Genomic DNA, 13,674 nt, shown 5'->3' on the forward strand with positions numbered 1-13,674 from the left:
ACTACATTGCAGAGGCTCCCATAAGGAATAAGCATGTGTTTGCACCATTTATGAGCTTCTTGGCCACAGCCAACCTAATCAAAAACAATATGAAAGGCCATTTCTGTGAACAGATGGGCAAACTGTGTACATGCAGGCTTATCCACCCATCAACCCTCAATAGAAGGTCTCATCCAAGCAACTCAGCTTCAGCACAGCTCCCAACTCTTCAGAAATAGCAGCAGCCTAAGTGTCTGGACAGGTACTTCACGACTCTTGTTTTGCTTAAAAAAACTCAATTAACTCTACCAAAAAGAAGAAGAAGAAGAAAAACAGGCTCTCCAACCAAAGTTAAACCACCGTCACTGCAGAGTTGTCCAGGGCACACAACTCTGAAGGTGACACAACCTTCCAAACCCGAAATTACTACAAAAGAGCCCCTGAACTGGCCAAGAACTTGGCAGGTTGTACTAAAGGCCCCACATAACCACAAGAACCACTAAGACCCTGGAACCACTCTCACGGAATTTTACAGTTACAGTCCAAATTCTCAAAGTCACTAGAATGAGACAAGTACAGGTCTGGGGAGGGTTGTGTAGTTTGGATTCTATAAAGCCCATGGAACTGAGAGTAGCGGTATGAAAAGGCAAATTAATATTTTAACTTTCCCCCTCTTGAACATTAAGCTTCACAAATCATTGCCTCTGAAAAGCTGTCCCAGGTTAACCTTGCCCAACTCTGATTGCTCCTTATTCTGGAATTCCTTCAGCCCATACACTTAGGTTGGTCTATACCCATTTACAAAACCCTGCTTTGCAAGTTTTCCAGATGTATGCACATAAGCATGCTTCACCAAGAAAACGAAATTCCTCTGAAGCAGATACTGTCTCTTTTAAGTCCCTTCCTAATATCTAACTGGTGTGTTCACATAGGGCTATTTCCTATTTCCATTTGAATCTCCAAATCCCCCTGAGCTAAAAATTATACTCTCAGCAATGAGCCTCATGTTCTAATATCCTTACCACCACACTGACAAAGGCCTGGGCAACCACTGTCTGTGTCAACGCAAATTTTTGAATTTTGTTTTAAAACAAGCTGATAGCCTTTGGTAAGTCAGCAGAACCTAAAAATTATGGTCAGGGCCATAATGACATTCATATTCCTTACTGCTATGCTAAATCAAAAAGACACTTGCAGGACTCTGGTCTATAAAAACACTTCTTAGGGCACCTGGGTGACTCAGTCAATTAAGCGTCCGACTTCAGCTCAGGTCATGATCTCACGGTTTGTGGGTTCAAGCCCCGCATCGGGCTCCGTGCTAACAGCTCAGAGCCTGGAGCCTGCTTCAGATTCTGTGTCTCCCTCCTTCTCTGCCCCTCCCCAACTCACACTCTGTCTCTTTCTCTCAAAAATAAATAAACATTAAAAACACTTCTTGTAAAGAAAAGCAGTGTCAGAGTCAGTGGATTTTGTTTAAAAAGAGATTTTTAGAAGATAAATCTGGTTATCTCACAAGGCTACCAAACCAGAGTACCACAGGCACACAGCTAAAATACTTCTAAAATATTTCTTCCTCCACAAAAAGAATGTTTCACTGAAGGAACTCAGAAATGTTTTTAATCCTAAAATGGCAATTTCAAAAACAAAGATTGAATCTATCCATATAACCCTTCAGGCAGGATTTAGTGAGTCCCCAAACATTTGGACTTTGTACTAACCCAGGAACTTGGGAGCATTAACTTTATATGTGTGTGTGTATATATATATATATATATATATATATTTATTTATATTTATATATTTATATATATATTTATATATATACACACACTTACATATATATGTAAATATATATGTAAATATATATGTAAATATATATATAAAGATATATATATATGATGCACAGAAGAAGTCCAGTAAAAACTATACAAATAAACCCAACCCTTAAAGCGGGCTTATAATTCCGAGAGCCACAGCCAGAGGCTGAGGATGACGCTGAAGTTGCAGTATCTTTTTTTCTCCTTTCTGGTATTCCAAAAATGCAAACCCAACCCTAGAAACATCTCACCAAACTACAAAACCTTTCCAAAAGAACAAGGCTTTAAAACTCAAAGTCTCATAAACCAAGCTTTTGGAGCACACTTACCTCACTATTGAAACTTAGGATCTTCTTTCCAGACTTCTGTTTATTTTCTCTCTGAAACTGCAATCCATTTTGAACGGGGCTCCATGTGCCCTGAACTACGCCTAGACCCAGGACCATGGAGGCTTCTCTTCCAGCGTAGTGTCTTTTCACTTCCAGTCTCTTTTAGATCATCTCTCCTAGCCTCCATCCATGCCTCCACACCTCCAGTACTACCCTCTTCCCTATCCACATTTCTTTTCCTCCAAAGTTATTTTATTCCACCACATGAGAACAGACTAGCATTATCTTTGCTTGAAAACTGTTTATTAATTTGCCTGTCAAACATTCTATAGAGCCGTTTACATCTTACTACAGAAACCTCCTGGGTACATATTGACAGCTCAGCAAGTATTTACACAAAGCTCTGAAACATTTGGTTCCTTCAGAAGAGGAAGGAGCTGCTGTGTCAAGCAGAGAATTATCAAACACCTTTTCCTCTCCCTTTTTTCCTCTTTTATAAAGGGAAGCTTCTTCCTTCTAGCATACCTCTAAGATGCCTAAATTATACTTCTAAACTATCCAGCCAGGAGGAGAAAGAATGGAAATTCGGGTGTGCTGGAGAAGGGAAAGAATAGCATTTCCAGGACCACTTGCAAAACACACCACATAGTTTAAAAAACTAAGGGTATGAGAAAAGGCAATAGGCCTATGAAATTGACCCTGCAATGCTTAGCTTTTCCGTTCCAGTCTCAGGAACTTTTGCTCCTCTCTCAGCAAAACTTACAGGGCAAGTTCAGGCACTCAGATTACAACCAACTGCCCAAACCAGACCTAGACCTGCCCAAACACCTGAAGAGTCTGGAGAACTTAATGCTACCTCTCCCCACCTTCCTATCCCCCCAAGAGAAGCAGAGTGTTAATGTTATGACTATCCACTCCCTACCCCACCCCAAATCTACTCCCAAAATCCCCTCTTAGAGATTTTGAGGCAACTATTTTTCAAGACTTGCTTTAATGAAGTCTGCCCAATTTTTCAATTAATGTTTAGTGTTTTAAAACCACCAGCCAGGTGGAATGACTAATGACAAACATAAACAGTTTCAAAACAAAATAGTCTGGTAAGGCTTTTTCTGTAAAGGGCCACAGACCATTGTGGTACCCAACTGTTCAGAGCTTGTTCCTGTAAATCCTCAAGAGAAAACAGCCTTGAGTTCCTCGAGCCCAAGGGAAGAAAGATGGTCTCAAGACCCCTACTGGTCAATGTACAGGCAGAAATTGCCTTCATAACAAGTTAGGTATGGAAGCACAGCCCAATGCGTAGCATCACAGAGGAAGAAGGCCATACAGTCCACCAACTTCACTTTACTGATGAAGAGAAAATAAATCCAAGGTCAGTGGCTTGCCCCAAATCACACAGCTTAATCTAGATCTGCATGTGGAACCAAAGCCTCTTCCTCCTGAATCCTGCACTCTTTACTCCTCACCACTGTGTCACACACAACTCAGTGTGCATCAATAATGATAATGACCAATCTAAACAAGGAGAAACCCAGAGATAAAAGCCATGGGAATTAGGACTCCATGTTAGAGACCAAGGTATCCCAGCTCACTTGCACGAAAGAACTATTCAGTGCCAATTTATTTTGAATACCGTATTTTAACCATATATTTGCTTGGTTCATTTCAGTTGCTTCTAGAATTTTGGGATTTGAAACCAATCAATACAACGGCAGAGGGGCGGGGGGGGGGGAGGATTGGAAAGGGTCCTGACCATTACTTTGTTAGCCTATTTCCACATTAAAAAAAAAAGTCCACTAACCTCATTGCTAAAGCCTACTGCAGACATCACACCCTACAGGAGCCAATCCAACAGATGAATGTTTAATGCAATCCAAGACATCTTATTACAGTAGGTGCCACTTGTCATGGTTACTGGTTGCTCTGTGTCACACACAAAGGAAGGAACCTTAAAAAGTCCTTGCAGGGCCCAATACAAAGAAGCCAACCTTGGTCCTGATGCTTTCTCTTCTCTTGCAACCATCCCAACCCCCATCACCCCTAGTTCCCTCACGGACAGTAGAGAAACATGAAGCCCTCACAATGAAGTGCCGTCTCAGTGTGGTTTTCCTGGTCCCTCCTACTTGAGAGAGTTCCAAGAGTCCTGTATTTTAGCCAGCCCAGAATTTCTGCCAGTAGGCATTCCCATAATAAGCCCAAGATGCCTGTATTTGTTTCCCAGGAGTTGGAAATATCGTCTGATATTTCCATAGCAAGAACTAACAGCCAAACTTCTACAATCAAATCCATCTTGATCCCAGACTACATATTCTATTTCATTTTTTACTTTGATGAGCTGGTACTACTCTCAAGGTACTAGAGCTAAAAGCATCCCCAATAAAACGCTTTACATGAGGTTCAAGTGCATAGGTGACTAAAAAGTATCTCATCAGTAGCAGGATTCAACACCTTGAGATACAGTATTACTTATGGAAAGCCCTAAAGGGAAAGTTTGCCTGCTGGGATCTTCCGGCTCCTGTGAAAAAGACAGAGCCACAATACAAACACTCAGCTAATCTTTATTTCATAAAGGCAGAGTCAAATGAGAACGTTACAACCTTAGCTATGTCAATCAATTCTCTGCAAAACAGTCTCAATCCAAGATTCAGTTAGGGAAAGAAAGGGACAGAGCAAGACCCCATTATTTAAGAATGCTTAAGAATAAGGCATCATGGTCTGATAAGAGGTTTATCCTTAAGTAGCAAAGAGAAATTCCTATCAAAATCTACCCACCTACATCCCTCATAGAGACTACCACAAAACTGGAAGTTGCACTGTCTCTTCCACAAGTGAATGCTCACTAGCCCATTCTCTGGGCATCAGGGCAACTGGAATGAAATTGAACAGGAATCTATGTTGTATGAAGTGCTAGGAATGGTGATGTTAAAAGTGAAACCGAAAATTCACCCAAGGGCAGCACAAACTTCCAAACAGGGACTGTATCTATTTTCCTACCATTTACTCAGCACACAGCATAGTACTCAGCACAAAGGAAGTGCTCAAATATTCGTTTAATGACTGAAAATCACTATATGGCAAGAGTTGGTTTTATACCCCCCAAAAACAAAGTGTTTGCCTGAATATTATTTTTCAATTTTAATTTTTGCTTTTAAATGAACCTTGACTTAGCCCAAATTTACTCCTCTAATAGTTTACAAAAGGTAAATGACTCAGCCCCCCTCCCCTCAAGGGAAAAGAGATGTAGCGTGTCTCTTGTCCAGAGACAAGAGAATGTTCTCTTTGCTAAGACTAAGCTCATCCTCTAGACACTAGAGATTCAATTTAAAATTCTCCCAGTTTCTTGCCCAAACACAGAACATTATGGACAATGTGGAGTCAAGGCACAGCACTCTAAACCTGCCATTTAACACAACTGTTTTCAAAACTCCTACCTTAATACAAGAGAAAAGCAGTTCTAGAATGAGGAAGGAACACAACTAATCAGTGAACAAAATCTCATAGCAGGAAGGTACAACTGAATACTGCTGGGGCGGGGGGCATGAAAGGAGCTTTCCCCCCTCTTTGAAAAGATACAGGACTCCTGACAAAAGCACTGAAGGCAGAACATGAAGAGGTACGAAGAGCAAAATTAAAATAAAACAGAATGCATAAAAATGTACCTTAAAGTTGTCATTTCTAAGCAAATATCAAGTATCATTATAGGTGGTATCTTTATTATCTTGGAAGATGGGGGGGAAATGGAACATACCTTAAAATGCAAAGAAAAAAACAGTCGACCTCTATTTCAAAGCTCTAAAATAACAGATGACAAAATACAAAACTAGCCTTTTTGATATCTCAGGAACAAATGATAAATTTCACCAAACCAGGCCTTTAGGAGAAAGTCCCTCACAAGATCATGAAAGACATCGGCTTCTCTTTAAATTGAGCTGCTCTCCCAAAGTTCAATTAACAAAAGAAAGTGTTAACCAGACTCAACATGTAAACAAAGAATGAGGCCAGTCGTCCTTAAAACAGAACACTTGAACCTAATATGAAATTCTCTCTCAGAAAGCTTCCAGTTCTCAAAATAAATAAATAAAAGTTTTCCTCCTACCCCCTCCCATAAAGATCCCACATTTGTCACTCGATAAAAACCCCAGTAAAATAATTCCAATTCTGCAAAGCGAACAGGGTCAAAATTACTCAAGACAAATGCATCTTCAGAGCCATCAAAGAAGTCATTTATACCATCAGGAAAGTCACAAAACCAAAACAAACAGCAAACCCATTGTAGAGAAAAACTCAGCTACTGTTCTGACAACACAGAATCTATTTCAGGCTGCATAAAACATAACAAGCAAAATAAATCCAAGGTACAAGCAAAATGCCACTGCCTCCTCTTTTGTTTCGGCACAATGTAACAAGGGCAGCCTGTCTGGGGCTCTGCTCCTGCTGATACAGTATTGCTGCTTAAACCTCCCTCCTCAAGGTCACAGCCAATTTCAGCTCTGGAATAAAAGGCAGATAGTGGCAGCGATGGTTTGGGTTATCACTGGCAGAAAAGCAGAGTGTAAAAGTTTATGAGCTCATCAGGATTGTTGTACCATTACATCAGAGGCAATTATAAATGGCCAAGAGCAGGAGATGGGGAGCCAATCAGATCACAGATAGGATGTCAACCTAAGACCAACTGTCTCCTGGCTTTGACAGAAGGATTTTACCTCCATAATTCAAATCCCAAACCAAAGCAATCTGCACTTACTACTCCAATCACTCAGCTGTTTACCAGCACTTCCAGGGAGAAGCCCAGGCCACTGGGCCGACGGAGACTAAGACAGGAGATGGCCCAGGCTGCCCTGGGTGAACCGCAGCCGGCCTCTAGCTGCCCCCAAGCAGGCCCCTGCCCTCCCTCGAGGTACCCCCGAACCCGAGGGGCCCCTCCTTGAACGCACAGATGGGGAACGGCCTAGAGAAAGACAGGAGGGCGGGCAGAGAGGAGCGGCAGGTGAGCAAAGAATTGTTCACTCCACTCCCGAGCTCCTAACACCGCACACCCCTAGCCTGAGCCCCCAGCACCCCCCTCAACCCCGGCCAGGCCCTTCCCCGCACATTCTGCCCCACACCCCCTTGAAGACCCCCGGAGTTCGAGGGGACCAGGAGGGAGGGAGAAGGGGAGCAAACACCTCAGGGAAAGCCCCACACAAAGGCTGAAGGAGGGAAGGAGAGGAAGGCAGACAGGCAGCCATTTTAAGAGAAGAGCCAGACAATGGCAGCTCCCCAGCAGTGGGGGCCCCGGACTGGGGGTATCCCAAGGCTGTGGCCTGCTCCCCGCAGCCGCCACCCACTCCCAGGACCCCGCTCGCCCCAGCCCCCTCCCCACTCAGCTGTGTACCTGCGGGGTCCGGGCGAGCGGCTGCCCCCCGCCGCCGCTGCTCCCGGGGCTCATGGGCGCGTGGTGGCTCCTTTGTTGGGCCCCTCCCGAGGCGGCTGCTGCCGCCGCCGCTGCTGCCGCCGCAGCCCCCCAGCACTGCGAGGCCATGTCCGCCGGGCCCTTGCCGGCGCCCCCGTCCTGGGGCCCGCCGCCGTAGTCGCCCCCGGGGTAGCCCTGGTAGCCCCGGGCCGAGCTGGGCGACGTGAGCAGTTGGTTGAGGGTGGGGGTGGCGGTGGGCTGGGGGGTTCCCCCGCCGGCCGCTGAGGGGCCGCCTCCCCCCATGGCCCCGAAGCGCTGCTGAGCGAAGGACGAAGACGACGAGGAGGCGGAGGCGCTGGAGGAGGGAGGCGGCTTGGAGCCTGCGGCCGCCGCCGCGCCGGAGCCCGGAGTGCCACCTCTCGGGGAGCTCAGCGCGTAGGCCTGGGGGGGCGGGGGGTAGGCGCTGCGGTTGGGGTAGTAGGAGTTGTACTGGTGGTTGGGGAAGCCGTGGTCGTGCGAGTTCTGCTGGGGCCCCGCGTAGGGCTCCAGGCCCCCGCCGCCGCCGCCGCTCTGCAGCGCTGCCAGGCCAGGGCTTTGTTGTCCGCCATGTTGTTGGTGGAAGACGGCGGCCGCCGCGGCGGCGACGGCAGACGGGCTCCGGCCGTAGGGTTGCCCGAAGCCGTAGGCTGGGGGCGGCAGGGCGGCCGCGGCTGAGTGAGGAGGCGCCCCCACCCCATCGCTGCTGCCGCCGCCGCCGCCGCCGGGCGGCTCCGTGAGGTTATTGTTCAGGGCGGGCCTAGGGCCCGCGTTCCCGTTCGAGTTCTTCAGGTCCGGCTCCGCGCCGGGCCCGCCGCCGGCGCCGGCTCCACCGCCGCCGCCACCCCCATTGCTCTCGGCCCCGTCCTGCAGCTCCTTTCCCAGCGGCTGCGGCGGCCCCACGGCGGGGCCCTCGCTTTCCTGCCCGGCGGCTGCCTTCATTTCCCCGCGCTCGGCCGCTGCCGCCGCCGCCGCCTCGCCCCCCGCCTCCTCCCGCTGCTGCTGCTCCGCTTTCTTCAGCTCCGAGGGCGGCGGCGGCGGGTTGCCCAGGCTGCTGGCGGCGGCGGGGGCGACCTGCGCGGCCATGATCCCCGCTGTCTCGTCCGCGGAGAGACCCGGCCCTGTCTTCGTCTTCTCCCCCCCTCCCACCCCGCCCCGGGGCCGAGTCCCCCGGGCTGCCCTCCCCACCCGCCCGGGCGGGCCTCGCGGGGCTCCGCTGCTGCGCGGCGCTCGCTCGCTCGCTCCTCTCCCCCCCGCCCCGCCGGCTCAGGCTCCGGGCTGGCGGCGGCGGAGGAGGAGGAGGCGGCGGCGGCCGAGGCGCCGGCGGCTCAGCTGCTCCCGGCTCTGTAGGCTCGGGACCCGGCTCTCCCGGCTCATTCCCCCCAAGCCCTTGCCTGGGAATGAGGGGGGCGGTGGAGGCTCCGCTCCCCAGGGCCTGGCCCCGCTGTGACTCTCCGCTTTCTGCTGCCGGAGAAAGGAGGAGGGAGGGAGGGAGGGAGGCGAGGGGGAGGGGGCGGGGAGGGAGGGAGGGAGGGAGCGGGGGGAGGGGGACCCGGGACGGGCGGGCTGGAGGGCGCGCGGCAGCAGCCCGGGCGCCGGGAGGCAGAGTCGGAGCGCGGACTGGGCCGGGCGCCCTGCCTCCCCTCCCCGGCCGCGGCGCGAGCTGAGGCTGCTGCGCGGCAGCGGGCGAGCGAGCGGGCGGGCGGCCGGACTGAGCGGCTAGAGCGCCCCACTCTCCTCCGAGTCCCCCTCACTCCGACACGAGGCTCAGCACTGCCATTTTACCCAGCGCCGTCGCGGCCGCCTGGCAAACCCGGACCGGAGCGCGGAGCGGGCGCAGGCCATGGAACGGACTCGCTCCCTTCCCCTCACAAAGGAGGAGGGGAGAGAACAAGCCGCGGCGGCGGCAGGCCCTCTGCCGCTTTCGCTCGGCAGCGCCGCCGCCGAAGGCTTCGGGGAAAACCCGGCCCGGAGCCCGCGCCTCCCCGGAGCCTGCGCCGCCTCCCTCCTGGCGTTCCTTCCTATCCGGGTCGGTCCCCTCCGGGCCGTACGGAGGGGAGCGGGCAGCGTGAACTTTACTCGCGGCTGCAAAATTGGCCTGAGCCCGAGACCGCGGCCGCCTCGGCCCAGGCCTGACCCTCTGGCAGCGGTCCTGGTCTCTTGGCTGCTACTTAGCACCTCTACAGCACTTTTATTCTTCAAAGCCTTTTACAAACCCGCTCTTAAAGACCCAGCTGAGTGAGCGAGCAGGGCCTAACATTTTACACCCTTTGCAAGCCCTACGGAATGACAGATCATTTGTTCAGACTTTCCGTTTTCCCACTCCCCAGCCCTCTTTAGCCGGGCCTCATAAGGCCCTGGGGGCGTGAGGTCCGACTCTCCCCATTTTCTAGAATTGTAAGACCGAGGGGAGGGGACTGCCCTGTCAGTCAGGGGGCGGAGGAGGGTGATTTTAAAAAGTAGCAAAGTCCCCAAAGCTACCCGCGTACTTAGCCTTGGGGGAAAAAAAAAAAGTGATCAAGTTGCATCATATACAGCAATGGAATCAGACTATAAGAATGGGTTTGAGACCAAGCTGATCATCTCAGTCTTAGCTCATCCCAACACTAACGTAAAATGGTAACCACTGGAGCTACTTTGGGGGCCTAAGACAGCCTTCCAGCAGGAGAACCCAACCCTAATCTTTTCCCAAGAGAACTTAGCCCACAATGACCAATAGTGCCAGTCTCCAGAGACAATACCTGTAAAACTGGGGAACAGACCACAGAAGAGGCTCTGCAGAAGAGGGACGGCCACGCAGTGGGAAACCATTTTCTCCTTAAAGAGAGAAAAGGGACAGTCTAACAGGTCACTTAGAAAATAGATGTCCCCAGGAGCACCCAGGTGGCTCAGTCAGTTAAGCATCGGACTTTGGTTCAGGTCATGATCTTGAAGTTCGTGGGCTCCAGTCCGGGGTCTCGCTCTGTGCTGACAGAGCAGAGCCTGGAGCCTGCTTCTGAGCCTGGAACCTGCTTCACGTTCTGTGTGTCTCCCTCTCTCTCTGCTCCTTCCCCGCATATTCCCATTCTCTCTCTCTCTCTCTCTCAAAAAGAAACATTAAAAAAATAAAAAAGAAAGAAAATAAATGTAACCAAATTTATTTTCTATCCTCCAGTGTAAAGATTCATCACAGTTTACCATTATATTCCAAGAGATGCCAATCGAGCTAGAGGCACACATAGAAACTTCTAGATCTACAGGCCCTACCACATCCCAGCACCAAGCAGTCTTTTCCTCCTCAAGCTGACTTGGAATGCTCTGACGTGACAGGCTACAAAAGCCAGAGGGGATTCCAGCTCCTCACCAGGCCCAGGCTGCCTTGGGAGAGGCCCAGGCCAGTGTAGTCACTAAACCCCAGGGCCTCTTTCCCCCCTCAGATTTTATAAATGGAGACTTCATAGCCACAGAGCCATTATCTTAGAACTGGCAGATCCCGCAGGCCCCTTGGACAAGTTCTGGCCATGCCACTGGTCACTGTGAATAATTCCAAAAACCTGAAGCCACTCCTACTCTGAAGAAAACTTAATAGGATCTTACGCTAAAAAGGCAAAAACCTTCCTGTTAGTCTAAGAGTGGTGGTGGGTTTTCCGCCTCTAGCCAAGAACCAAAAGGACTACCAGGATCTGACTGACTGGAATGGGCCAGTGCCCTGGTTTCACTCACAGTCCTCAGGGGCAACTACTCTCCCAGTGCATTAGGTCCTAGAAACCAAATTATAGGCTGCCTCATAAATGGAGCTTGGCTATTTAATCAACTGCTTCTGAGCTGGCAAACAGTCCTGAGTCCTGCACACAAATGAGGAGTTTTTACATGCAATTACCCTGCCATTTTCCTCAGAGCTGGACTGTAATGGGAAACCTGGAACCCAGTGAAAATCTGGAAGCCAGAATGGATTTGTCTCCAGAGAAAGCCCTCATCTCCTTTTTTCAGTGGCTGTGAAATTTGGAAAGTGCCCAAATCCCTTTCCTACACGTGAGCACGCTGTTTTGAAAACAGCCACCATTTTTTTCTAGCAATAAGGTAAAGTGCACAAAAATCTATCCACCTGGACTGGAGCAGGTAATGTGGGATTTCTCCATTTCCACTTAAAAAAAAAAAAATCTCAAATCCTTCAGGGTCCTCTTCCACCTCTACCTTTAGAGCCCCACACCACTATCCCAGGGACTGACGAGTTGAAGGGAACTTTCTTAGAAACTGGCCCATCAGCTTTCCCTAGGGGCAATGGCAGCGGGAAAGGGGGGGGGAGGGGAGGAGCTGGGCACGTGGCTGGCTGGAGCTCCAAGACCCAGGTTTGGGGCTGCGGGTTCTCCCCTTGGAGTTTTTTTCCCCCACGGCCCCAGTGTTTTAACCCCACACCCAGGCAGCTCAGGAATCCCGGCGCAGATTGGAGAACTAGGACTAGGACAGCGATACCCTCACGAAAGCGCCTCTGCCACCAACAGCCTGATGGCAAATATGGACTGAATCGTTGACATGGAAACCGGACTAAAGTCTTGCTCGCTCCCTCACAAGAGAGTTCTTATCACCATCCCCGACCGCAAAGCACTTGGCAAACGTGGACTGGATCTCCCGCCCAGAGGATCAGGCGGAGTTTCTGTGCGCTGCTTTAACTCCTGCGGCTGCGGCAGCCAAGGAAGGGGGCAGGGCTGCCAGGACAAACCGACTGAAAATGGCAGAGGATGTTCTCATTTTATCTGGCTTGTACAGTGTGCATGGATTGGGCCGAGAATAAGAGAACAACCTATTAAAATCCACGCAGTCAACTGCAAAATGTGGAACCGAGGCCTGGAGGGTTTGTTAAGAGAGAGAAACGTTTGCAGGGAGAGAAACAGCCCTTCCTTTCTCGAAATTTGCTTCCCCTAAGTGTGCGAAATACAAAACTCAACAAACAAACAAAAGATCAGTCTCGGCTCCTTCCCTTCCTCACTCCTTTTGGGGGAAGGCGTTTTAAGCCTTAGGACCCTAGTGGAGGAATTGCCTCTGTTCTGAATAAGGCACTGGGAATCGGAGGAGCGCGGGGTTGTGGCCCTCACACGCGTCCCCGCCGCGGCAAAGCATCAGACACCCAGCGGAGCTCTCCCGAGTGCGAACTGGAGCTGCGAGTTTGAGCAAAAGGGCAACTATGTCAGTTGACGGAAGCCAGAAGCAGAGTTCAAATCCTGGCGTGGATTTCCGTCTGGAGCTGTCTGCTTCTTAAAGTTTGTAACTCGGTGTTCAGAAACAGCCCCAGCGGAGGCTTTGGGAGCAGTGTGAAAGTCTAGCACTACCATCTGACAGCGAGCAGCAAAACTTTGGGCTGCATATTAAGCGAGGAAAGTGGATTGAAGCAAGAGTCAAGGCAATTCATTATATTATCGGCTCCCAGACGGGAGCTGTAAGTTACGAACTGGATCGCCACGGAGAAAAATGGAATGGAGTCTAAATGGCGCTCAACAGCTCTTAGCGGTAAAATTGTGGCTGCCCAGCACCTAGGATCCTAAAGCAGCAGCAGCAGCAGCAACCGTAGAGGCATCGAGCCTGGCGGGCGCTCAACGACTGCTTGGGTAGATGCTTTCTTCCACTCAAGATTTTAAAATAAAATCTCAAGATTTTAAAATAATTTGGAGGAATTTACATTTAGAATAATAAGGGACACATTTTGAGAAATGTTCATTTCTGCATGAGGCTTTCTTTTTTTTTCCCCCACGAGAAGAGTAGCTCTGTAAAAATACCTCTAGGCATAAGTCAACTTGTTTTTTTTTTTTTCTTTTTGTATCAATATAGAATGAGAATGCTCCTCACCATCACCTCACCAAAAACTAAAACCAGAAATAAAATAAAGATCCACGTTGGTCTGGTTTGTGGCAGATTGCAAACAAAATGTAACACCCAGGTTCAATCTAACATGAGGAAATAGGTACCAACACGTACACTCTAATATTTTAGAGTGCACATTTTACTGATCCACAAATTTCATTGATGAGTTTGCTGACTATTCCTTTGGAGACGACAGAGTAAAACTACTAACAATATTTTAAAGGCAAACAAACATACCTGAACTGGAGTTCTATAAAACCACTGGCAGATCAGGAATTTGGACATTTCT

General features: G+C 49.7%; 1 protein-coding gene across 2 annotated transcripts in view; it reads right to left on the reverse strand.

Moving 5' to 3' along the window:
• ARID1A (AT-rich interaction domain 1A) overlaps positions 1-8,686 on the reverse strand; it is a 70,876-nt gene extending 62,190 nt beyond the window's left edge. For both annotated transcript variants that reach the window (XM_047085822.1, XM_047085821.1), the window contains exon 1: positions 7,497-8,686. In XM_047085822.1, coding sequence (XP_046941778.1) covers positions 7,497-8,636 — 1,140 coding nt within the window. In that variant the 5' untranslated portion in view covers positions 8,637-8,686. The remainder of the gene's footprint in view (positions 1-7,496) is intronic.
• Positions 8,687-13,674: the final 4,988 nt, after the last annotated feature.

This window comes from Lynx rufus, unplaced genomic scaffold (assembly GCF_022079265.1).
Source record: "Lynx rufus isolate CCGP_SWC_20201006 ecotype Redwood Valley unplaced genomic scaffold, mLynRuf1.p SCAF_2, whole genome shotgun sequence".
NCBI lineage: Eukaryota > Metazoa > Chordata > Mammalia > Carnivora > Felidae > Lynx > Lynx rufus.